This window comes from Xenopus laevis, chromosome 8S (genome assembly GCF_017654675.1).
Source record: "Xenopus laevis strain J_2021 chromosome 8S, Xenopus_laevis_v10.1, whole genome shotgun sequence".
Classification (NCBI taxonomy): domain Eukaryota; kingdom Metazoa; phylum Chordata; class Amphibia; order Anura; family Pipidae; genus Xenopus; species Xenopus laevis.
This window is the reverse complement of record NC_054386.1, coordinates 3,583,800-3,610,994: the sequence shown is the minus strand read 5'-3', so window position 1 is coordinate 3,610,994 and position 27,195 is coordinate 3,583,800. Positions and strand designations below refer to the sequence as shown.

Sequence of the window (27,195 nt, the reverse complement as noted above, 5' to 3'; positions counted from 1 at the left end):
CTGTATAAAAACACTCGCCATTCGGCCTCGTACTTTTATATGGTCATGAAACTCCTCGGTAACTTATAATATCCTTATATTTTACAATAGGGGGTACTTTATTCACTATATAAATATACCCAATACATTAACACATAGAAATACTTGTTTTTCTTTCTTTTCTTTCTTTTTAAGGTTTGGTATAGAAATGGTGGCACATGTTCAAAGTGAACAAGAAGGTCTTGACTTTGATGAGGATACAGAACTGAGTATTGAAAACTTCCCTTGGGAGGGCATCTGTGCAAGGAAGAGGAGCCTCTCTGAAAGCAGTGTAGCTGTAGACAAAGTCTCTGTCTATGATATTTTTAATGGCTATGAATCTGAATCGTGTAAAGAACGACGCATTCCCACAATCCAAGGCACGTCGGAACAAATGGGACCAAATGCAAGTTCCACATTCATGCTTAAGCAAGAAGAAGATAATGTTCCTGTATCATTTACAGCTAGCTTTAATGCTCAATCTGACCTCCCATTAACTAAAATATCTCCGAGTCAAAATGTTTCAACAACAGACTGTCCATACACGTTACAGAGTGCGAATGAGAATGTGAAACAAAGTGCTGGTGATGCTTCGGCTGTCAGCCCAAATATGGATGCTGGTACTGATAGCTGTACTTCTGGCACAGAACTGAATGATGGTCAAGGAGCTGGAAAGAAAAGAAGAGCAACTGGGGTACGTTTCTGTGATTGTTCAATATGTAAATCAGAATAATGTGCTTGGCAGACAAGGAACTTTAGTGCCTGTGATAAATCTGCACTACTGTGGACAACAAATCTTCCAAAAATTCCCCTTTTCCAACATTTGAATCACAGAAAGTAAAACAGATTATTCGTGTTGATTTGGCTTAATAGTGGGAACATATTTAGCGTTTTTCCCTTGGTTGAGCTAAATAGCTGAGAGTAATGTGGTGTACTTGTGGCAAGTCCGATAGGGGGTGGTATTTTCTGGAAATTTCTTGCCCACAGAAGCACAGATTTACGGCAGGCAACAAATCTCCCTTTTTACCATGGCCCTGAGAATGAGATGTTATTGTTTACATACAGAAGTGCTGCGTTTACCTGAATTTCTGAGACCACTCCTTGGGTATGACCATCATATGTAATACTGTCTATGCTCTTGGTTGCAAATTGAAACCCAACTTCCTTTTTCAGAGCTTTACTTAGTTTACAATTTTTGTTACTTTGGATCTAGTTTAATCTTTTTTGGATGATTTTTATTTATGCTTTGGTGAAGGCAGAACACAGTGTAACTTCCAGCATCTTTTTCACATCAACCTTTCCTTCGAGAAATAAATAAAGTTTACTGTTTGTTTTGTACTGAATCTCCAGTGTCTCTCACAGCACTTGTGCTTGGGTTTTCTCTTCAACTTTGTTTTTAAGAATTTTTACTTGACACCACAATTTTGTTCTTTAATTAATATTCATCTGTAGGGGTGGAGAATATTTTTTTACCTTGTTAAAAGAATTTGCTCTCCTGTGCTAAGTTGGTGCTGTGAAGAACCAAAACAGAAACCTCAATCTGTCTTCACATTTGGCTGCAGTTATACTGTCTTGATCCCATTTGATAACGCCAGCCCCATTTCCTCATATATGAGGAAAAAGGAAAATCTTTCCAAATCTTGTTTGCTTTGCTTATAGGATACTTCGTGTCCTGAAATACCAAGTTTAGAAAGAAAAACGAAAAGAAGAAAAATCAGAGGGAGAAAAGGTAAGGTTAAGCAATTATAAGCATGTCACTTAATTTATACAGAAATTAATTCATTAAGTCATTGGAATTTAAAATTTTTCTGCATTTTGGCAGAAGCTGGACAAGACTGTTAAGGTGGCCATACACTATTAGATCCGCTCGTTTGGCGAGGTCACCAAACAAGCGGATCTTAAAGGAGAAGGAAACCCCCTGGACGCAAAACACCTCCCCCCCTCCCCTGTGTTGCCCCCCCTGGCCTACCTGTCCCCCTGGGCAAATGCCCCTAACTTGTTACTCACCCCTCTGCGCAGGTCCTGTCCACGGAGTTCACAGGCGACATCTTCTCCCACGCGCGTCTTCTTCCTGCTTTGACCGGCGTCTTCTGGCGCATGCGCAGTAGGAACAGTTACCGGTACGGATCTACTGCGCATGCGCCGAATGTCACAAAGTTTTCCGATTTCACTTCGGCGCATGCGCAGTAGATCCGTACCGGTAACTGTTCCTACTGCGCATGCGCCAGAAGATGCCGGTCAAAGCAGGAAGAAGATCGCGTGGGAGAAGATGGTGACTGTGAACTCCGTGGACAGGACCTGCTCAGAGGGGTGAGTAACAAGTTAGGGGCATTGGCACAGGTAGGCCAGGAGGGAGGGGGGGCAACACGGGGGAGGAGGGGGGGGGGCAACACGGGGGAGGAGGGGGGGGGCAACACAGGGGAGGGGGAGGGGTTTTGCGCCCAGGGGGTTTCCTTCTCCTTTAACCCGGTATGCCCACTAACAGCTGGATGATAGTGGGTGAATCCAAAATTCGGCCCTGGGACCGAACGATCAGATTACAATGCTGTGATTTCTTTTGCAAGGTTTGGGGGTATTGTAATGCTGTGTTTGCAACATCAGAAAAATGTCAGACGTAACATCTGAAAATGCCTCAAAATGTGCAGCATTCCTAAGACAATGTTTCTTTTTGACAGAACGATCACAGGTGGATCAACTTCTAAGCATCTCTTTAAGAGAAGAGGATCTTAATAACTCACTGCTGAGCATGGATAATGACCTTCTTCAAGCACGAACTGCACTTCAAGCTGCCTATTTGGAAGTTCAACGTCTACTGGTGCTAAAACAGCAGGTTTATATCTGGTTTATTTTCTGGGCATCTATAGCACTGGAAACAGAGAGAACTTGATTTTATTTCTCATTTTAAATTCCAAAAACATTTTATTTAAATGTATGGCAATTTATCAAAAATAAGCTTTAATTATTGTTTCTAGTTTTAGAATCCAGTCTCCATCCACTGCATATCTTGTGCAACGTACTGCAATTTTTCTATGGAAATCTGCATTTATTAAATTTTTGATTTAATAATAGACTAGGGCTATCTAGCTGGAGTCTTCTAGCAACATGTGGCCCTACTGAAGTTTTTTTTTTTTAATAGCCCCTAGTCTGCCCATGTGCTTCATTGGCTTGTTCTAAATCATTGTTTCAACACAATATGGCCTGGGATTGTGCAATTTGAATATCTGTTGATCATACCACTTGGTTGAGAAACTTTAACTGCACTGTTCAAAGTCTAATAAGTTATGACATAGTTTTGTTTATAACTTTATTATTCTTCACAGATCACATTTGAAATGAATAAAATGAGAACACAGCGTATTCACATTCTACAAGGACTACAGGGTAACTGCATTTACAAATATACAATTTAGTGCATATGAATGTATCTGAACTACATTTGTAAATCAGTAGTAAAATAGTAACCTTGCCAACCACATAATAGAGATGGGGTCTGGATTAACCATACATTTTATAAATGCTGTTTTCATTGATCATCTTACACTTAAAGAAGGGAAGATTACCTTTAGTGGTGGGGTGTTCTATATGGATTTGAGCTACTTTGGCATCTCCAGCAACAGGGCCTCCCAATAAAGCACCTTTGTTATTGATGGAGAATACTGTTGCAACAAAATTAATTTAGATATGTTTTTATGTGTGTGTATATATGTATATATATATATATATATATATAGTCCAAACGAGTATGGAACGCACACCATAAGTGAAAATCCAAGTGCTGGGTGCCAATCTGTAAAATTATACAAATATCCCATAGGTGACGGCACTCCACAAATAATCAGGATACACAAAAAAAAACTTCCGCACACATAGGTCTTGATAAGTGAAAAAAAGCTGGTAGATTTATTTCAACGTTTCGGCTTATAAACTCAAGACCTATGTGTGCGGAAGTTTTTTTTTGTTTTATAGATATGAATTTTTGTCCAGCACCTAGGCATTAACATGGCTATCTGAATGCACCTATCTAGTTATATGTATGTGTATATATATATATATATATATATATATATATATATATATATATATATATATATATGTGTGTGTGTGTTTATACTGTGTGCCTCTTATGTCAATAGGGTCGTATGAACCAGCAAATGACACTACCAAAGAATGCAACCCTAGGCCACAGACACCAGTTGTGTCCCCTGGAAGTGCTTTAAATTCTCCTGGGGAGACACCACTTTGTGTGGCACCAAGTAGAAGCTTTGTACCTTCTCCAGTTCAGTCTGTTACAACACCTAATTTTGCTACCCCTGATTCATCTGTCGTAATTAAAGGCGAGCCAATATCACATGAAAGAGAAGAAAAAAACACAAGCACCGCAGCAGACTGTCATGTGACATCCCCTATGTCTAGCGGTAAGCATTTTTATAATTAAAGATACCAAAAATGAACATAATTAGCTTTTGTTATAATTATTAAATGATTATCTGTGTATTTCAATTCTGTTAAGACACTCCATCTCATAGACAAATAGAAGAGGTCCTCTGCATAATACCCATTATCAATATATTAAGGACATTGAAACATTTTGTGCCTTCAGCTACTAAAAATACCTTACCCTTTAAACAAAACAGGGATTGTTTGTCCATATATTGCAATATATTTTAAGCTGGCCAACTACGTCAGTCATCCCTGGTATGGACAGTCCTTCACTCAACGCATCTTATTCATTAAGAATTCAGTTGCTTCATTATACATTTTATAAAGGGACTACGTTTTAACCGCAACTTATTTGTTGCTTTCAAAGTAAAACTCCCAAACTTGGTTGCCCTTTTGTTGGACACCAGTGGGATCAGCTGACTTTAGCCTGAAAGGATGGGAGCTGCAACATGGCGCTGACCACTGCTCCTGTTTAAATTATAACAAACAAGGTAAAGTTGTGCTCACAACTAATTTTTAAAAAACAATCCATCTCAAACACCTCAAAATATACTAAATTCCCAAGGGAATCATTAACAGGGGAACTGTTATGAAGTTATAGCATTAAAATGTGAAACGATGTGGACAGCACTGATCTTTTATATGCTGTACTACTCCTCAAAAGAATGCAACAATTGTGCATTGTCTAAAAATGATTTGCAGTAGGAATGCAAAGACATGTAAGTTACAGGACAAAAAACGAATTTCTCTGTCGTCTCAGGGGACACAGGGAACAGCCTCCCCCAGATCTCCTCCAGAGCATGTCAGAGCACATTCTACTCGATCAATGGGAACTTCTTGGGCTTGGCGCAACTCTGCATCCCTGGACCAGATCTGTTCACACATTTTCTAAATTCTACAAATTGGACACCTTTTCCTCATCTGAGGCTGCCTTTGGCCAAAAGGTGTTCAGTGGTCAGTGCCACAATCTCTTCGCTCCCACCATCCCACCCTGCTGTTCTCGGCGCTGCTTTGTGAAGTCCCCAGCTGTTCCCTGTGTCCCCCTGAGACGACAGAGAAAATAGGATTTTTTGATACTCACCGTTAAATCCTTTTCTCTTTAGTTGAAAGGGGGACACAGGGCTTCCCGTCCCGCGGCGAGATGTTGACCACGTTGCTCCATGAGGGAATACTCCCTGAGTTACCAGTTCTGCTAGTTTTAGTTTATTCCTATTGTGTATAAGTCTCTTTGGTACAAACTGAATAGGTTGGCGTAGCATCCGGGTTAAGCCAGTCCCTAGGTCACGCCCCCTTAATTATTCATTCAAGTGTCCTGCCTCTGGAGGGTGGAGCTTAACCCCAGCTGTTCCCTGTGTCCCCTATTGACTACAGAGAAAAGGATTTAACGGTGAGTATCAAAAAATCCTATTATATGCTGCAATCATTCAAACGCATTTCAGACAGTAATGCAAAAGCTCTCTTTCATGCTTATGCTATTAACCTAAAACGAATGAAATAGGGTTGGTTATATATGTTGTATACATATATCATGAACAATTATTTCTGATGGTATCCTTTTATTTACATAATATATATATATTTATAGGTGGTATTCTGCAGAAACCATCTTTGCATCCTATGGTTACGGCTGCAATATCTCTTTCTGAACAAGCAAATAATTTACCCACGGTCGAGAAGGAATCCCGTCCAAAGCACAGAATTTCAAATACCCCACCTCCAGCATCAGTTAATTTCAAACAGGAAACAGACAGTTCCGACTGTACAATTTTAACAGAGAATCCTCCACTTGAAGCACTTTCTATGCCAACCTGTCCACAAAAAACAAACAATAACTCAACAGGTCCAGCAACAGGGCAACCAGTTGAATCAACCCTTATTGTGACGGAGACCAAAGCTGGGAAGAAAAAGAAAAAGCTACGAAAAAAGAAAACATTACGTGCTGCACATGTTCTTGAGATTAGCGACACAGAGCAGGACATCTGCAGTGGCAAACCAGTGCGCAAAGTTAGGAGCAGAAGATGTTCAAAGGAAACTCTTGTCAGCACCTCTACTTCTCTAGAACAAGAGCTTGATGTTATGTCTCAAGAAATTGAGCAAACCAAAGGCAACAATGACAGTGATTCCAATGTGGAAATCGTGGAAGTTCCACTTCGCCAGTTTGAGGTAGTGCCAATCGATTGTGATTCTGATGATGAAAAGCCAAACAGTCCTTTTAATATGAATGTGGTAAGCTCAAGGCAAAGTTATTCAGATGCAAATGAAGTGACTTCAACCAGTGAAATTGTGACCAGCTTCAGGAAGGAGTCTTTAACAAGGTTTGTGTTTCAATGTGCTGTAAGATTTAAGTAATCCGATTCTTTCTGGTCGGACTTTTAAAGGGGGAAAATAAAAAAAATAAATTTGTAGGAAAAAATGGTGTTAAAAGTCCTAATGAAAAAGTACTCGCTCTCAGACCTTCCGAGTTCACGTAGAAGTTAATGGTAGATGTCCCGTTTACAATTGGAAGATATCCTGATCTGCACTGGATTTTGTTCAATAATCCGAAGATTTCATGGTTTTTCAGGCGATAATCTAGAAAAGTTGCAGTTTTCACCAACAAATCTGAAAAATTTGTACAATTCGGATTTTATAGAGTCTTTTCCTGCACAAGAAATGTTCGTGAAAATGTATTGATAAATAGGGGGAAACAGTCTGTGCAGATTTGATCGGAGTGGTTTTCAGAAAATAGTGAGAAAATGTCGGATTTTGTTAACCCCCTTTTACTACAAACATTATTTACCCACTTACTCTTTGCTTATTGTTTTAGCTCAACTAAATATCGGAGAGTATCCCTCCATGGATCAAAAAATTGCACAGGTTTGTATTTAATTCATATTTTGGTCCAAGACTTCTTGTTTCATAGTTTTAAACCTTGAATAAGTTATTATGACCAATTTAGTCTGGCAGTAAATAAAGCTTTTTTTTTTTTTTTTTTGCAGAGGTATTATCTGAACCTGGGGAAGATGAAGAACCTACAGAAGGCAAGTTTGAAGGACACACAGCTTCTGTAAATACCATCCAAATATTTGGAGGATTGCTCTACACCTGCTCTGCAGACAAAACTGTTCGGGCTTATAACCTTACTGTGAGTCTTGCATCAGAATCCTTCTAAATTGAGTTTACATTAGCAAGCAGTGTAATACAACATGCATGAAAAGTTGGGGCTTTGAGTGTAGTAGGATACATACCATTTTTAATTTGCATATTTCTATTCTATAGAAAAAAATGTATCTTGTTGCAGCATTTAGTGCAACAAGTACATACCACTGAACCATCTGTATAGGGACATATAATGTATTTCTTCACAAAATTGAATCAAAGTGATTAATCAGCTCTCGTTTTCTATAGTATATATGAATTAGAAACCTGCTGAAAAAGGCCGAATCCCGAACCCAATCCATAATGTATACAGTATACTGTGATTCTGTCCCTAAGCTCGGGTAACTCACAGCAGCGCAGAGCATATGCAGTGAATCATATGAAAAGAAGATGGGGAGATACTGGGCAAATTTAGAGGTGCAGATCTACACTGATAAAGGATTGTGCCTTGGGCTGGTAAATAACATTAAAATATAATGTTTGAGCATTTCTAACCTACTTATTTTATAAGCTTTAACACATTTTACAATTGAGGCTATACTAGGGAGTGAAATCCTAATTGCCTTTCTTCAACAATAAGCCATCTTAGTTGATAAAAGAACCAAGTTTGATTTCTATTTGGAACATTAAAGGAGCGGTTCTTGGAAAGAGAATGACTTGACAGCAGGCCTTTTTTATTTCGATTTTTTTTTTCTTCAGCTTCGAAAGCGAGCTGCAATTTAGTTTTTTTTTTCATTTCTGCCTTAAAGTATTTATAAAATATAACTTACATTTACGTTAATTCATGCGTTTTTTTTTCTGGCAGACTCGGCAGTGTGCGGCAGTCTTTGAAGGACACACATCGAAGGTGAACTGCCTTGTTGTCACATGTATGTCTAGGAAGAATGCATCACTCTTCACAGGTTCCAGTGACCACACCATCCGATGCTATTCTGTAAAGGTATTTTTCTTTGTTTAGTGATCTACAGTTTATAGGGAAAATTTTGCCACACTGATACTTTACAGCATTAACATTATTACCTCTGAATTGTGTCTGAATTTAAAGGAGAAGCAAACCCAGTGGGCGCAAAAACCCTCCCCCCCTCCCCTGTGTTGCTTCCCCTCCCTCCTCCCCCCTGGCCTACCCATCCGCTGGGCAAATGCCCCTAACTTGTTACTTACCCTTCTGTGCAGGTCCAGTCTACGGAGTTCACAGACGCCATCTTCTTCCAAGCGATCTTCTTCCTGCTTTGACCGGCGCATGCGCAGTAGGAGCATTTCGCCGGTACGGGTCTACTGCGCATGCGCCAAAAGTCACAAAGTGAAATCGGAAAACTTCGTGACTTTTGCCGCATGTGCAGTAGATCCGTACCGGCAAAATGCTCCTACTGCGCATGCCCCAAAACGCCGGTCAAAGCAGGAAGAAGATCGAGTGGAAGAAGATGGCGTCTGTGAACTTCGTGGACTGGACCTGCGCAGAAGGGTAAGTAACAAGTTAGGGGCATTTGCCCAGCTGGACAGGTAGGCCAGGGGGGGAGGAGGGAGGGGAAAGCAACACACGGGAGGGGGGAGGGTTTTTGCGCCCACTGGGTTTCCTTCTCCTTTAAGTAACATATTTTGTACTGACTTTCACAAACACATCTTTACTTTTGAGCTAGAATCTGTATAGACATATCCTGTTATCTTTATTTTATACTTGGTGATTTTGTTCTTGTGTGCCCATATTTGATGCCTTATTTGATTTAAATGTAACCAGAGGTAAATTGTGGTCCACAGTTCTCTAGGAGGGACACCATGAAAATTTAACATCAATCACCACCTGCAGCTGGCTGCTTTTCACTTGAAAGAATTATACTATGTATGACAGGCACTAGTACCATCATAGGGGCTTCATTGAGAGTTGTTGACTTCCCCAGAGTAACCTGCCTACTTGCACTAGTGAGCTTTCTTGAGAAGTGAATGGCAACCAGATACTGGAGAATCAAAAAACCACTCCATCTGGAAAGCGTGGGCCCTTCGTATTATTAAAGGGATTGTTCACCTTAACATTAACTTTTAGTATGAGGCAGAGAGTGATATTCTGAAACAGTTTTGCAATTGCTCTTCATTTTATTATTTGAGGCTTTTGAATTATTTAGCTTCTTGTTCAACGCTTTTGTTTGGAATCACAGCATCTATCTGGTTGCTACAGTCTGAATTACTCCAAGCAGTAGTTTGAATGAGAAACCGGTAGATAAATAGTAACAAGTAACAATAATAATAGCTTTTTCATTGCCAGGGTCAGTTACCCCCCTTTTGATAAGTTGGAAAGAGTCAAAATTGGAAATGAAATAATTCAAAAACATTAGAAAATAAAAAATTAAAGCCAGTTATAAAATGGTCACTTTTTAACATACTCAAATGTGAAATACCCCTTACAAAGCAAATTCGCAAGCTTACAAAATGCTTTTACTTTTAGCCACATAAGGCTCATTTACTAGTGGTGTGGGGTGCAAGCTCTACCATGAGAAGCATTTCAAATCTGGTGCAAAGTACAGACTTCAGCTTACAGAGCTCCCTGATGCCCTGTGTCCCCCAATTAACCCCATTTTGAGAATGAAATTCAAATTAGCTACATTTCACTAGATGCTCATATGCTGCTTTGTTTCTTATTTACATGTTTGTTTGTTTTGTTTTTTTTCTCAAATCTCTTAGTCCCATGAATTTGAGACCGAGTGGAACGTTGGAGAAAGAGTCCTATGCTTTCATCCACGATGGAAAAAAGTTTTTGCTGGTCTTGCAAATGGCAATGTTGTCATATTTTCTGTTAAGGTTTGTGCTGCTATTGTGTTCCATTTGAAGGTAAAAATGAAGAGTACAAGAGGACATGAGAGTCAAGTGCTTTGTTTTCACTGATGCCTCTTTCTCTTTTTTAAATATGTAAATTGTAAAATAATGAAGCTGAAAGGGCCCTTAAAGTGGAACTAAAGTCTAAAATAGAAGAATGCTAGAAATGCTGTATTTTGTATACTAAACTTACTGCACCAGAAGCCTAATTAAACAAATGATTTATGTTTTCAAAGTTGGCCGCAGGGGGTCATCATCTTGTAACTTTGTTAAACATCTTTGCAAGACCAAGACTATGCACATGCTCAGTGTGGTCTGGGCTTCAGTTGGGAGGGTTAAGCTTAAGGATAGTCATAAATGATCAAAACAGCACAAGTCAAATAATATAGAAGCCGATACAGCAAGACTGATTAATAATCAGAATATACAGACTGCACTGGGTCTGCGGATACAAATCTCTACACAGTCACCGACTGCTTTACAGGTAAACAAACAAAGCTGCTCGAGGTCAGGGAAGTAAGGTGAGGGCTCCCCCCTGCCATTTGAAAGTATTATTATTTCCCTGCAGAGCACAACTTAGGGACCGTCTGAAGTCAGCAAGTAAAACGAAGGGTGAATTTCACTGTACACATTCAGGTTTCTTCTAAAAACTGTAGACATTCTTTAATTAAAGTATATTGGATATATTTATTTTTCATTTTTTGCCTTTACATCCCCTTTAATATCAGAGGGGTGGGTCAGCTGGTTGATGAGAACAGAAAAAAAGCAGATATTCTGAGCTGTTATACACAAACGAGGAACCAGTTAATGAAGGTTTCCTTCTTAATAGTCCCAGTTCTAGCACAAAGAAATTCAAAAGAGACTAGAACATGTTAAGATAAAACAAAATTCTGGAGCTGGATGGTATTCATCCCAGGGGTACTAAGCAAGCTTAGCTCTGTGATTGCCAATCCTCTTCACCTAATTTTTCAGGATTCATTGAGGTCTGGCATGGTGCTGAGAGACTAGCGAATTGCTAATGTGGTGCCGCTATTCAAAAAGGGATCCTGTTCTCAGCCTCAAAACTATAGGCCGGTTAGTCTGACATCAGTGGCAGGAAAGATTTTCAAAGGGTTGTTAAGGGATAAGATACTTGACTTAATTGCAAATAATAATATTATGAGTTTGTGCCAGCATGGGTTTATGTGCAATAGATCTTGCCAGATTAATTCTGGCATGGCAGTGGATGTGATCTACATAGACCTTTTTTAAAGCATTTGATACAGTGCCACACAGAAGGTTACTGGTTAAATTAAGGAATTTAAAGGGATACTGTCATGGGGAAAAAACATTTTCAAAATTAATCCGTTAATAGTGCTGTTCCAGCAGAATTCTGCACTGAAATCCATTTCTCAAAAGAGCAAACAGATTTTTTTTATATTCAATTTTAAAATCTGACATGGGGCTAGACATTTTGTCAATTTCCCAGCTGCCCCTGGTCATGTGACCTGTGCCTGCACTTTAGGAGAGAAATGCTTTCTGGCAGACTGCTGTTTTTCCTTCTCAATGTAACTGAATGTGTCTCAGTGGGACCTGTATTTTACTATTGAGTGTTGTTCTTAGATCTACCAGGCAGCTGTTATCTTGTGTTAGGGAGCTGCTATCTGGTTACCTTTCCATTGTTATTTTATTTGGCTGCTGGGGGGGGGGAAGGGAGGGCTCGATATCACTCCACCTTGCAGTACAGCAGTAAACAGTGATTGAAGTTTATCAGAGCACAAGTCACATGACATGGGGCAGCTGGGAAATTGACAATATGTCTAGCCCCATATCAGATTTCAAAATTGAATATAAAAAAATCTGTTTGCTCTTTTGAGAAATGGATTTCAGTGCAGAATTCTGCTGGAGCAGCACTATTAACTGATTCATTTTGGAAAAATGTTTTTTTCCCACGACAGTATCCCTTTAACATTACATAGGTGGTTCTTCCCAGTGAGGACAGTGAGGTTGTGGAATGCACTGCCGGGTGATGTAGTGATGCTGATTCAGTTAATGACTATAAGAGGGATGATTCTTCGACAGACATAATACAAAGGCTATTGTGATACTAGTTAAACTATATATACCCATATCTATACTATGTGAGTAAGGAGGGGTCAGTGTGTGTATGTATGGTTGCTGGGTTTTATTTGGAGGGGTTGAACTTGATGGGATTTGGTCTTTTTTTAACCCGATTTAACTATGTAGCTATATATGAAATGCTTGGAAACAATTTTATTGTTCTGATCGTAAATGTTAAAGGAGAACACAACCAGAGTGGGCACAGTTAAAGTATTTTTTACTTTAATTTAGTTGCACGATACAAATCTGAATATAGCTACATTGCCATGTCTTTATTGCTAATATTCACATTCTTCTGAAACCTGCTTTACATTATTTCAGAGTAAGAAGCAGGTGGATGTTTTTGAATGCCATGGTCCCCGGGGAGTGAGTTGCTTGGCAACAGCACAAGAGGGGGCTCGAAAACTACTTCTCGTTGGATCCTATGACTGTACCATCAGTGTTAGAGATGCCTGCAATGGATTGCTACTACGCACCTTAGAAGGCCACACAAAAACTGTGCTTTGTATGAGGGTGAGTCCGAACATTTTCATTTCAGAGGAAAAGAAAAAAATAGTTACATAACACTTATTTCCAGGAAACAAGGCTGAATTTTCAGAATTTCAGCAGGAAGGCGGAAACAGAGCATTTTGTGCTTTTGTGAACGACCTGAATAAACCTGCAGTCTGTAACAGGATTGTAGAGATTCAAGATGTCATCTAAATACGCATTTAACTATTGATATAGCTAGTTAGTCTAGGTTACATTTAGCACTGCTCATAACTAAGCAACTTTTAATTTGTTTATTGATGATCCTTAAAGGAGAATCAAACCCGTACTAGAAAAAAACCCTACCCTGCGTAGACCAACCTCCCTCCTCCCCCACAGCCTAACTGCCCCCTGATAAATGCCCCTAATTTTTTACTTACCCCTCCGTGCAGATCTGGCTTCGGGAGTTCATGGGCGCCATCTTCTTTTTTGGTCTTCTTCGGAATCTGAGTGGAGTTTCGGCGCATGCGCAGTTGGAGTAATTTTACGGTCCCGAACAACTGCCCCCGAAACTCAACTCAGATTCCTGAAGAAGACCAAAAAAAGAAGATGGCGCCCATGAACTCCCTAAGGCAGATCTGCACGGAGGGGTAAGTATAAAATTAGGGGCATTTACCAGGGGGCAGTTAGGCTGTGGGGGAGGAGGGAGGTTGGTCTACGCAGGGTGGGGGAGGAGGGAGGTTGGTCTACGCAGGGTGGGAGAGGAGGGAGGTTGGTCTACGCAGGGTAGGGGAGTAGGGTTTTTTTCTAGTACGGGTTTGTTTCTCCTTTAAAAATCATTAGTCATTTTTTTTATATCTTCAGAATTTGATTTTGGCAAATTTGGATTACTTTTTACAGATTGTCAATGACCTCGTCTTCAGTGGGTCCAGTGATCAGTCTGTCCACGCTCACAATATTCATGTAAGTTTGGGCTTATTTCTGTAAGGCAAAGGGAATGGGAAAAAAAGTTTCAATGGGCAATATTATCATTCTTTACATAATGAAACAATTACGTTGCTGAAAATGTTTGTTATTTTCCTGTTATTCTAGGCTTGCTGTTAGTTAAGTCTAGTAACCCTAGTAGCTTACAATTATCTTGTTTTATAGACGGGTGAGCTGGTGCGCATTTACAAAGGTCATAACCATGCTGTGACGGGGGTTTCCATCTTTGGAAAAGTCATGATAACTGCCTGCTTAGATCAATTTGTCCGTGTCTATGACCTTCAGGTGAGTTTATACGTATTCGAATTGGGGGAGAGTAGTTGCTATTCTATGCATGAAATAAACACTTTGCTTCTGCAAAAATGAATGTTTCTCATAATAGTATTTAATAAAAAAATAAAAATACACACACACACCATCTAAAAACAAATACTCTGTAAAGTTACAAATATATTGTTATTGCTACTTATTATTAATCGTGTTTTATTCAGGTCCTCTTCTATTCATATTCCAGTCTCTTAATTAAATGAATGCAGAGTTGCTAGGGCAATTTGGACCCTTGCAACCAGATTATTGAAATTGCAGACTGGAGAGCGGCTAAATAACTCAAACCCCACAAACATTTGCTAATTGTTGTAGAATATGGCCCTCTACATCATACTAAATGTTAATGTTAATTTTAAAACAACCATTTTAAGTTCTGGGAAAGAACTTCCTTCTGAACTGCTTAGTCAGCCATTCTTTTATAATGTTGAGAAAACAAATTCAAGTTTTTTTATGTTGGGTCATTGTTTACTAGAATGTCCGAGGCACAGATCAAGAAGACGCATGCCCCTATATGTAATAAAAGGCTCTAAATTTGCACAGGAGCAGTAACCCATAGCAACTAATACAATGTTAGCTTTTAAACAGGTGACCAGTAAATGCTACCTGCTGATTGGTTGCTATGGGTTATTGCCCCTGTGCAAACTTACTGCCGTTTATTACATAACCCCCATGGAGTTTTGGGTGGGTTTTTTGTATATGGACTAAATGGGTACTGTCTTTTCGAACTAAGGGGCCCGTTTATCATGCTGCGTGATACATTGGAGAAAAACATCACCCGTGTTGTTGCCCATAGCAAGCAATCGCCAATTAGATTCTACAAGGTAGAAAACCAAAGCAAAGAGCTGATTGGTTGCTTTGGGCAACATTATCTCCAGTGTTTTACAGAGCATGTCAAATCACACAGATGGCTTGAAATTGGTTTTCTGGGCTACATACGTTTGATCTTCTGGGTCCCAGAGACCTCGCCTGCTAAAATCGTAGATATGTAAGAATAACATTTAACCATGTGCCTTTTTGATGTTTTCTCCAAAAGTCACACGATCGTTTGCAAGTATATGGAGGACATTCAGACATGATCATGTGTATGACAATTTATAAGAACATGGTAAGATCTCTTTCTGCAAACATTTAAGAAGAATATTTCAATAATACACATTATTCTTCCACAAAGTCAACATTTATTTCTTGCTTTTTTGCAGATCTACACTGGCTGTTATGATGGTAGTGTTCAGGCTGTGCAACTGAATCTGTTGCAGAATTTTCGATGCTGGGTAAGGATTAAAAAAAAAAAAAAAATGAGGTTAAGTTTATTACCATGTTTTATAACAGTGGTCCCCAACTGCTAAAAAGTCCTAATTTTTTTGAAAGGACCGGGGGGAGTCAACTGCTCACGCCTCGTCAAATTTTCTGCGCCCGTGTCAAATTCGGGCATGCCAGCATCAAATCTCATGTGCGCAGAATCAAATTCGGATTTGGCTCATTTCAAGTATGTCTGCTCCCCGTTAGTGGGCCGTGTCCCAACGGTGGGGCCCCCTTATTTATAATCAATTGTATGAAGGAAATCCAGGGACTCTGTAATTCACTCCCTCCGTCGGTTCTAATAATCTGGTCTCCTTCAGATGAGTAACGCATATTTTTTCTTTTTTTTGTTGTGAATGAACCAGCGCTAAATAAGCTCGGGGATAGACAAATATATAGTGAATAAAGTAGCCCTTCTTGTAAAATATAAGGATATTATAAGTTACCGAGGAGTTTCATGACCATATAAAAACTCGAGGCCGAAGGTAACTTCTAATATCCTCATATTTTGCAACTGGGGGTACTTTATTTATTATAATACACAAGTTTTAGTGAGTCATGTGACAGAAATGACATCAGAACTCACCGTTTATAACTGATGACATCAGAACTCACCGTTTATAAGGATATAATTTACAGGATATTCATGGCTTTTGTGTATTATATGAATATGAATATATATATATATATATATATATATATATATATATATATATATATATAAAAATAAATATTAGGGATGCACCGAATCTTGGATTCGGTTCGGTAATCAGCCAGGATTTGGCCATTTTCAGCACGATTCAAATTCGCCGAATCCTTGTGCCTGGCCTAACCGAATCCTTAGAATCATCTGACTTTTTGTCACATATGCACTAATTTGCATATGCAAATTAGGATTCGGTTCAGTATTCGGCCGAGTCTTTCACAAAGGATTCGGGGGTTCTGCCGAACCAAAAAAGTGGATTCAGTGCATCCCAGTGCATATATATATATATATAATTTTATATTTTTTTCTTTGTCTATCCCGAGCTTATTTAGCGCTGGTTCATTCACAACAAAAAAAGAAAAAATATCCGTTACTCATATGAAGAACAAATTATTAGAACTGGCGGAGGGAGTGAATTACTCCTCAGGGTAAACTTGTCCTTTAACCAATCCTTTAAAAATGGTATCACCCTCTATGGGGCAAGAGTGAATACACACAAACGTTTAAGTGAGTCTCTAGCATTGATACATAGTTGCTCCACAGTTGCAGGACATTGATAGGCTCCAAAGGGATTTGCTCAATATCGTGTAAAAACCTTTTTAATAAATATTTCAGAAGTAAAAATTGCACTCACATAAGTCCACTTTAGATTTAGCGCTGGTTCATTCACAACAAAAAAAAAGAAAATATACCCCTGATTTTTAAGAGAAGGAAACCTTAATTCAGCAAGAGTGCCGATAACTTTTTCTCACTAATAGAAGCAATAACAAATGGCAAGAGGAGTTACAAGCACTTGTCTAAGCATCTGCCTGAAACAAGTTTTAATTTAACCACCACCAACCTAGACAAGGCTAGATAAATATCACTGAAGTCTGATGTTAAGCTGAAGATCGTTTTGTAGCAACCTGTTTTGAACCATTGAAAAAAAACAACTTTTTTTGTTTTATTTTTGCAATGTGATTAGTGGCATGGATGCTCTCTGACGTTTGCTGTTGTGGAGCATCTGAAACAGCATCTTCTTACTGACCACACCAACCCGAACTTCCACACACTAAAATGTCGGTGGAAAAACTGTGACTTCACAGCCAGGAGAGGCTCCAAGCAGGTAACCAAATATAACTTCAGGGAAATTGTCACCCCGCAGAAGAGGCGATTAGTTGCCAGGCGACTTAATCTCCCCGAATATGCCCTTGTGCTTGAACCCTTAAAGGGGTTGTTCACCTTTGAGATAACTTTTAGTATGATGTAGAGAGGGATATTCTGAGACAATTTGCAATTGGTTTTCATTTCTTATTATTTAAGATTTTTGAGTCATTTAGCTTTTAATTCAGCAGCTCTTCAATTTGCATCTTAAGCAATCTGCCAACTAGGGTCCAAATTCCCCTAGCAACCATGCATTGATTTGAATAGGAGACTGGAATATGAATAGGAGAGGCCTGAATACAAGGATCAGTAATAAAAAGTAGCAATAACAATACACTTGTAGCCTCACAGAGCATTTGTTTTTTTAGAAGGGGACAGCGACGCCCATTTGAAAGCGGCAAAGAGTCCGAAGAAAAAGGCAAATAACGATAAAACTATAAAAAAATAAAAGTTGCTTAGAATTGGCCGTTCTATAACATAATAAAAGTTACCTTAAATGGATACGGTCATGGGAAAAAAAATGTTTTTCAAAATGAATCAGTTAATAGTGCTGCTCCAGCAGAATTCTGCACTGAAATCCATTTCTCAAAAGAGCAAACAGATTTTTTTATATTCAATTTTGAAATCTGACATGGGGCTAGACATTTTGTCAATTTCCCAGCTGCCCCAAGTCATGTGACTTGTGCTCTTATAAACTTCAGTCACTCTTTACTGCTGTACTGCAAGTTGGAGTGATATCACCCCCTCCCTCCCCCCCCAGCAGCCAAACAAAAGAACAATGGGAAGGTAACCAGATAGCAGCTCCCTAACACAAGATAACAGCTGCCTGGTAGATCTAAGAACAACACTCAATAGTAAAAACCAGGTCCCACTGAGACTCCTTCAGTTACATTGAGAAGGAAAAACAGCAGCCTGCCAGAAAGCATTTCTCTCCTAAAGTGCAGGCACAAGTCACATGACCAGGGGCCGCTGGGAAATTGACAAAATGTCTAGCCCCATGTCAGATTTTAAAACTGAATATAAAAAAATCTGTTTGCTCTTTTGAGAAATGGTTTTCAGTGCAGAATTCTGCTGGAGTAGCTCTATTAACTGATTCATTTTGAAAAAAACATGTTTTCCCGATGACAGGATCCCTTTAAAGGTGAACCACCCTTTTAATTGACACTGTCCAGTTTTACTCCACTGAAAACTTCAATTTCACCCACACACACTAGTCAATTTGTACATCAGGGATTATCAGTTTGTAAACTTCCAAGGGTTACCTCCACATCAAGCCCCTTACTCAGTTGCTGGATATTGCTGCTTTATATCTGCTTTTATGAAAGGAGCGGTTCACCTTTAAAGTAACCGTTAGTATGTTATATTTCCTATTCATATTCCAGTCTCTTATACATGGTTGCTAGGCTAATTTGGACCCTAACAACCAGACGGCTGAAACTGCAAACTGGAGAGAGCTGCTGAATAAAAAGCTAAATAACTGAAAAAACACAAATAAATAAAAAATTTAAACCAATTGTAAATTGTCATTCATTCTTTACCGAATTTGAACGTTCTCATTTCTCTGAATTTCAGGATGCTGTAGGACACATTGAACGGCACGCAGAGGAATGCAGCCAAATAAACACATAAACCGTTACCTCCCATATTGGGAAGACTTTCATAAGCAGCAGCATCAAGAGCGAATCTTCCTAATTCGACCGTTTTGAAGCCTCCTGAAGTATCTTCTTCCATATATGTTGGGCAAGTCACAGCACAAGAGAGCAGGCAAAAAGGCTAACACTTATTTTTATTTATAGCGACATAATCCTGTGTCTACTGTTCCCGTGCCCTAATTCTAACAAAGTTTGTTTTTGTTTTTTTCATGGGCGCAACATGAAAGAAATACGTCTCTCTTTACTGGTCGCGCTTCTTTTTCCACCGAGAAGCCAAAAAATATATTTTTTTATGATTCCTATTGGGCCTTAAGAGATATTTTTTTTTTTTTTAACTTTATTTCCTTATTGTTACCATAAAAACTATTAAAATAATAATTTATACAATGCAAAAAATTATAGGTGCATTTATTTAGGAGAAGGTTGAAAAACAGATTTTTTTTGGAAAATTTCAGTTTAAATTAAACATGAGCCAAGTAGGTGAATCAAGTAATTAGAAGAAAGTGTCCTGTCATTTAACATGAATCAATATAGAAATGTCACAATATAAGGCTGATTAGTAATTAATACAGATAATTACTACATGGCAGCACAGAAACCAGTGCAATTAGCATCAGAATGGAATAATCAGCAAACCTGTAGCATCAGCTTATATTACAGCCAGGGAAGCTCATTTTCTGCTGGATAATTAGTGACGAGCCCTAAGCTTAGCTTCTCAACAGCCAATCAGAGCCCACTGAGCATGTGAGTGTCACAGACACTTTCCAAGATGGTGACCCCCTGTGACAAGTTTGAAGTCCTGGATCATTGCTGCTATTGACAAGCTCAAACTTTAGCCTCGTGCAATAAGTTCAGTATATAAAATATGACATTTTTAGCCACATTTATTTTAAGGGTTTAGGTCTCCTTTAGGTTAGGACTCCACGAGCGATTTTGACGCGATCCGACGCGCTGTGACAAAACGCATGCGAATTGTCACATGCGACAAAAATAAGGTAAGAGAATTGTCGCATGGTGTCGCAGCGTTGATCCGAGGTGACATGATTGTCGGATGCAGACGCAGCGCGCAGCTTATGCATCCGACAGTCGCGTCGCAGCAACATCTGAGACACCATGCGACAATTCTATCTCTTACGTTATTTTTGTCGCATGTGACAATTCGCATGCGTTTTGTCGGATCGCGACAAAATCGCTCGTGGAGTCCTACCCTAAAACTGCCCGATCTCCATTGGACCAAACGACTGATCTCCATTGGACGAAATATGTCGGGACTCTCCACACACACACGGTCCGAAAACCGTACGAATCGAGGCTTTGTACGATCAGATCTTTGCACCTAGGACCAGCTTTAGTGCCTCCCCTACTTATTTCCTCATTGTTACCATAAAAATGATTAAAAAATGTATACGGTGCAAAACTTTAGGTGCATTTATTTAGGAGGAGGTTGAAAAACAGATTTCATTTTTGATTATTTATTTTTTGTGAAAATTTCAGTTTTAATTAAACAGGAGCCAAGTAGGTGAATCAAATAATTAGAAGAAAGTGTCCTGTCATTTAAGGGATCGATTGAATCATTACATTTAATACCCATTACCCCATTATTTTTCTACACCGACCTGTAATAAATAACATTCTTTTTGTTACCTTTATACTGTGTTTGTTGACAAGGGGTGCAAGTTACAAAGTGCTGTTACATGAACAATTCGCAAACATCTCGTCACATTACGTTTTTCGTGATTTTGAAGTGGATTTCTCTTATATGACTGGTGTGAACTCTTGGGCTCAAGGTGACTTTTGGCACTCGCTGTACTTCAAATAAAAGACTGTCAGATATGAAAGGTATATCTTAGATGAATTCATCCATTAATAGTGCTGCTCCAGCAGAATTCTGCACTGAAATCCATTTCTCAAAAGAGAATATTTTTATATTCAATTTTGAAATCTGACATGAGGCTAGACATATTGTCAATTTCCCAGTTGCCCCCAGTCATGTGACTTGTGCCTGCACTTTAGGATGGAACTACTTTCTGGCAGGCTAATTCTCCTACTTAAAGGGGTTCTTCGCCTTTGAGTTAACTTTGAGGGATATTCTGAGACAATTTGTAATGGGTTTTCATTTTTTATTATTTAAGGTTTTTGAGTTATTTAGCTTTGTATTCAGTAGCTCTTCAATTTGCATTATAAACAATCCGGTAGCTTGGGTCCAAATTCCCCTAGCAACCAAGCATTGATTTGAATAAGAGACTGGAATATGAATAGGAGAGGACCTTATTAGAAAGATGAACAATAAAAAGTAGCAATGACAATAAATGTGTAACCTTACAAAGCATTTGCTTTTTAGATGGGGTCAGCGACGCCCATTTATAAGGTGGAAAGAGTCAGAAGAAAAAGGCAAATAATTATAAAACTAAAAATAATAATAAAAATAATGAAAACCATTGGAAAAGTTGCTTAGAATTGTCCAATCTATTACATACTAAAAGTTTACTTAAAGGTGGAGCACCCCTTTAATGTAACTGAATCAGTCTCAGTGGGACCTGGATTTTACTATTGAGTGTTGTTCTTAGATCTACCAGGCAGCTGTTATCTTGTGTTAGGGAGCTGCTATCTGGTTACCTTCTCATTGTTCTGTTGTTTGGCTGCTGGGGGGGGGAAGGGAGGGGGGTGATATCACTCCAACTTGCAGTACAGCAGTAAAGAGTGACTGAAGTTTATCAGAGCACAAGTCACATGACTTGGGGCAGCTGGGAAATTGACAATATGTCTCGCCCCATGTCAGATTTCAAAATTGAATATAAAAAAATTTTGCTCATTTGAGAAATGGATTTCAGTGCAGAATTCTGCTGGAGCAGCACTATTAACTGATGTGTTTTGAAAAAAATATTGGGCAAGGCCCTGCTACTTCTGGCAGTAATAATAAAACTTTCTATAAAACCTTGGTAAAGGCACAAATTCAGTAGCATCACTGGACAAGTGTGGAGCCCATTAGGCAGCTTAGTGCACAACCCTTGATGCATGTTAACCAAAGAATCCTTTTTCAAGCATGAGATGTATGAATGAAAGAATTTAATTTGAGGTGACACTGACACCATTAAAATAACAGCTAGGAAGGGAATTGTGTTGCTCTCACAGGAAGTACTTTGTGCAGTTACATTTGCAGTTCTTCCTGCTTGTCCCAAATAAGACACTTTGGATTGTGTTGCTAAATTACATTCGAGTAACTCACACTGGCAAAGTCATTTTATTTGAGGAAGTGTTCTATTAGAAAAAATATTTCACGCCCACGTATAATTCTTGCTTGGGAATATGGCTGTCTGTACCCCAGCTCACAGTGCGCCCACATTTTAAGAGAATTAGTTGGGGGGGCACCAACTCGCAATCTGGAAATCACCTTGTGCGCAATAACCCCAACTCCCTGCAATATTGGTTTAGAATCAGAATAAACCTGGATCTAATTTTCATTCTTGCACAGAATCATTTCAAAAGAGTTCTGTTAAAGGGAAACTAAACCCCCAAAATCAACAGTTAAGTAATAGATCAAACATATCAAATTAAGTGACATATTAAAGAATCTTACCAAACTGGAATATATATTTAAGTAAATATTGCCCTTTTACATCTCTTGCCTTGAGCCACCATTTCATGATGGTCTGTGTGTTGCCTCAGAGATCACCTGACCAGAAATACTGCAGCTCTAACTGTAACAGGAAGAGATCACCTGACCAGAAATACTGCAGCTCTAACTGTAACAGGAAGAGATCACCTGACCAGAAATACTGCAGCTCTAACTGTAACAGGAAGAGATCACCTGACCAGAAATACTGCAGCTGTAACAGGAAGAGATCACCTGACCAGAAATACTGCAGCTCTAACTGTAACAGAAAGAGATCACCTGACCAGAAATACTGCAGCTCTAACTGTAACAGGAAGAGATCACCTGACCAGAAATACTGCGGCTCTAACTGTAACAGAAAGAGATCACCTGACCAGAAATACTGCGGCTCTAACTGTAACAGGAAGAGATCACCTGACCAGAAATACTGCAGCTGTAACAGGAAGAGATCACCTGACCAGAAATACTGCAGCTCTAACTGTAACAGAAAGAGATCACCTGACCAGAAATACTGCAGCTCTAACTGTAACAGGAAGAGATCACCTGACCAGAAATACTGCAGCTCTAACTGTAACAGAAAGAGATCACCTGACCAGAAAAACTGCAGCTCTAACTGTAACAGAAAGAGATCACCTGACCAGAAATACTGCATCTCTAACTGTAACAGGATGGGATCACCTGACCAGAAATACTGCAGCTCTAACTGTAACAGGAAGAGATCACCTGACCAGAAATACTGCAGCTCTAACTGTAACAGAAAGATCACCTGACCAGAAATACTGCAGCTCTAACTGTAACAGGAAGAGATCACCTGACCAGAAATACTGCAGCTCTAACTGTAACAGGAAGAGATCACCTGACCAGAAATACTGCAGCTCTAACTGTAACAGAAAGATCACCTGACCAGAAATACTGCAGCTCTAACTGTAACAGGAAGAGATCACCTGACCAGAAATACTGCAGCTCTAACTGTAACAGGAAGAAGTGTGGAAAAGACACAACTCTGTCTGTTAATTGGCTCATGTGACCTAACATGTATGGTTTGTTTATGTGCACCGTGAATCCTACAATCCCAGGGGGCAGCCCTTATTTTTTGGCACATACTACTAAAATTTCATTATTATGAAAATTATTTATTTACATGAACAAGCAGTAAATGAATCCAAAATGACTTGTATTTGTCAGAGAGGATAAGATTTATTGACACTTTTGAGAATCCTTCCTCTTGATCTGTTGATCTCATTTTTTTTCTAGCAAATAAGAGATGGATTAATTCAAAGCCGAGTATTTTGTTATGTGTTTAAGTGGGCAGAACATGTATTCAGGGCAAAATATGCATTTTAATTACTTACAGGGATACAAATTAAAGGAAACAATCTCCTTAGCTGCTAATAGTTAATATCCTTGTATGGATCAGCTCTTCCCCATACTGGTCCTTTAAAGGAATAGAAATGCCCTGCCCTGCACTGGTAAAACTGGTGAGTTTGCTTCAGAAACACTACTATAGTTTATATAAACAAGCTGCTGTGTAGCCATGGGGGCAGCCATTCAAGCACAGGATACACAGTAGATAACAGATAAGTACTACTATAGTTTATATAAACAAGCTGCTGTGTAGCCATGGGGGCAGCCATTCAAGCACAGGATACACAGTAGATAACAGATAAGTACTACTATAGTTTATATAAACAAGCTGCTGTGTAGCCATGGGGGCAGCCATTCAAGCACAGGATACACAGTAGATAACAGATAAGTACTACTATAGTTGATATAAACAAGCTGCTGTGTAGCCATGGGGGCAGCCATTCAAGCACAGGATACACAGTAGATAACAGATAAGTACTACTATAGTTTATATAAACAAGCTGCTGTGTAGCCATGGGGGGCAGCCATTCAAGCACAGGATACACAGTAGATAACAGATAAGTACTACTATAGTTTATATAAACAAGCTGCTGTGTAGCCATGGGGGCAGCCATTCAAGCACAGGATACACAGTAGATAACAGATAAGTACTACTATAGTTTATATAAACAAGCTGCTGTGTAGCCATGGGGGCAGCCATTCAAGCACAGGATACACAGTAGATAACAGATAAGTACTACTATAGTTTATATAAACAAGCTGCTGTGTAGCCATGGGGGCAGCCATTCAAGCACAGGATACACAGTAGATAACAGATAAGTACTACTATAGTTTATATAAACAAGCTGCTGTGTAGCCATTTACTTCAGTAAATTGTGTTATGCCTCCAATATTGGCCTATTATTATACCTGTGTCAACAATAACGTCAGTGTTGTAATTCAATTATGGAAGAATCTGAATATTCCCTGATTGTCGTGAGAAATAGCAGCTGATTTGGTTATTTCACTCATTTCCTCTTGTTTTTTCATTCCTCTTCTTGGCAACAATACTTTGTTTTTGCCTCTGTGTTTTGACCTGTTTAAAATATTCAGTCTCCATCCCATTGGTCTGTGTTGTGGCCCATTAGTGCTGTGTCTTTGCTCTGTTACTCTTGTTTATATCATTGCGCTTGCAGTTTAAAGCCAGATAAATACAATTAACTACAAAAGTCAAGAGTTGCACAAAGACAATGATTAAAAATTTAAAAAAAAACATTTTACTGGTTCCTCGCAGTGTTGCTTGTGTTATGCTTTACTCCACCCCACTCTGCTGACACATTGAACCACATTGAGTCTTGTAGTTCTTTGAAATCTGATATATTTACAGTCATATGAAAAAGTTCGAGAACCATTCTTAAAGGAGAATCAAAATCCTCATCCGCTCTTCTGAGGGAGGTAAATAATTGGTGTGGGTGACTGGGATGGTCTGAAGCGCACTCAGCGCTAATCATTGACGTTGATTGGTTGAACAGGCTAATCTCCAACCAATCCTAGTGAAACCTACTGGATAGATGAGGAATACATACCCCACCTACATTGAGCAAATGGTTCTCCTTAAATACTCAAAGGGGGTCTGTCCAATGATAATGTCTTAACATGAGAAACACCCATTGCCAACAGAGGAGGAGCCCGTGGAGAGCCCCATTGTTTTAACTGGAGCTGTTTTCATGTACATTTCCTGGGAATCAGTGACGCGGACAACCGGACAGCATTTTAGTTGCAGAATAGGATGAAACCCATTAAAAAATAACCAATTGAAAAGTTGCTTAGAACAGATGAGTATATATATATAAAACTAACCTTTAATGAAATGTTCATATTCCCACTAAGCTTAGTATTGCACAGAGTTTTAACAGAAGACAACAAGGATATTATTGATGATTTAGACTTTATTAAAAAGGCATATTAATAATGACTTGCATAATAGTGAGCGCTACAAAGCCATCTATGTAGATCAAGAATGACTAATAACTGGTGACGTTTTATAAGTGGTGGAACATGGACAACTGATTCGGTTCATTGCTAAATCACATTCATAGAAACCCCTCACTCTCATCACTTAACTACTGAGTTATATTTCTGGCCTCATATACAGAACTTATTTGGCACAACAGGCAAAGGATTCATTCCAGACACAATACAAATGCAGAGGTTACTGGAATAAGAGAAGTTACTGGAATAAAGAAGTTACTAGAATAAGAGAAGTTATTAGAATAGAGAAGACGTTACTAGAATAAGAGAAGAGGTAACTAAAATAAGAAAAGGGGTTACTAGAATAAGAGAAGTTACTGGAATAAAGAAGAGGATACTAGAATAAGAGAAGAGGTTACTGGAATAAGATAAGAAGTTACTGGAATAAAGAAGAGGTTACTAGAATAAGTAACCATTACATTTAACCCCCAACTGGGCTGCAAATGAAAGGCCCTCCCCTGCTCTAGAATTCTAACTGCTGGCTTTCCGGCTACAAGATCAGATACTGTGGGAAGAAGAAGGTGGACAACATGCCAGTCTTATTTTTTTCAGTATCTGTCCATCTTTTTTATTTCCTTTTAGTTTTAATGATATGTCCTTTGGCAGCGGAATAAAACTTGAATACAATGGCTTATAAATGTTATAAAATACTATTTCCCACAGGAACATTATTTAAAAACAGAAAAAATAAATAAAATTGCATTCATGTTGAATTAACTGGTGGAAACAACAGTAAAGTGACATTTAGCTCTCATCTATTGAGGTGTCTTGTTCTTTCCATCAGCCGCCAGTAGGGCACTTACACACCAGCTATTACAATAGTGTGAGTCCACCGACATGAGATCCTATGGGCACAGAGATGGCACCAATGAACAAGGATATATTTTCAGTAGGAAAGGATTGACAGAAAGTATGGAAGAGGCATCTCGGTTGTCAAACAATAAGGATATGTAGTGTTTTTTGACGCTAGGTGGAATAGAAGAATACATACAATGGAAGGCAAAGCCATCACAAAAAAACCTATAAATAAAGGCTATACATTCATTGTGATGCAAGAGTTACTGTGCAAGAAAAGCAGCCATTATATATATATATATATATTATACATGGAAACTACACAATGTAAA

General features: G+C 38.9%; 1 protein-coding gene across 5 annotated transcripts in view; it reads left to right on the top strand.

The window, feature by feature from the left end:
* znf106.S (zinc finger protein 106 S homeolog) overlaps nt 1–19,736 on the top strand; it is a 39,308-nt gene extending 19,572 nt beyond the window's left edge. For all 5 annotated transcript variants that reach the window (XM_041574357.1, XM_018232218.2, XM_041574358.1 and 2 more), the window contains 17 exons: nt 175–712; nt 1,678–1,747; nt 2,694–2,848; nt 3,339–3,399; nt 4,152–4,433; nt 6,044–6,773; nt 7,265–7,314; nt 7,437–7,582; nt 8,402–8,536; nt 10,270–10,386; nt 12,823–13,014; nt 13,870–13,932; nt 14,119–14,238; nt 15,314–15,385; nt 15,480–15,551; nt 17,250–17,390; nt 19,001–19,736. In XM_041574357.1, the coding sequence (XP_041430291.1) occupies nt 175–712; nt 1,678–1,747; nt 2,694–2,848; nt 3,339–3,399; nt 4,152–4,433; nt 6,044–6,773; nt 7,265–7,314; nt 7,437–7,582; nt 8,402–8,536; nt 10,270–10,386; nt 12,823–13,014; nt 13,870–13,932; nt 14,119–14,238; nt 15,314–15,385; nt 15,480–15,551; nt 17,250–17,390; nt 19,001–19,057 (3,001 nt within the window). In that variant the 3' untranslated portion in view covers nt 19,058–19,736. The remainder of the gene's footprint in view (nt 1–174; nt 713–1,677; nt 1,748–2,693; nt 2,849–3,338; nt 3,400–4,151; nt 4,434–6,043; nt 6,774–7,264; nt 7,315–7,436; nt 7,583–8,401; nt 8,537–10,269; nt 10,387–12,822; nt 13,015–13,869; nt 13,933–14,118; nt 14,239–15,313; nt 15,386–15,479; nt 15,552–17,249; nt 17,391–19,000) is intronic.
* Nucleotides 19,737–27,195: the final 7,459 nt, after the last annotated feature.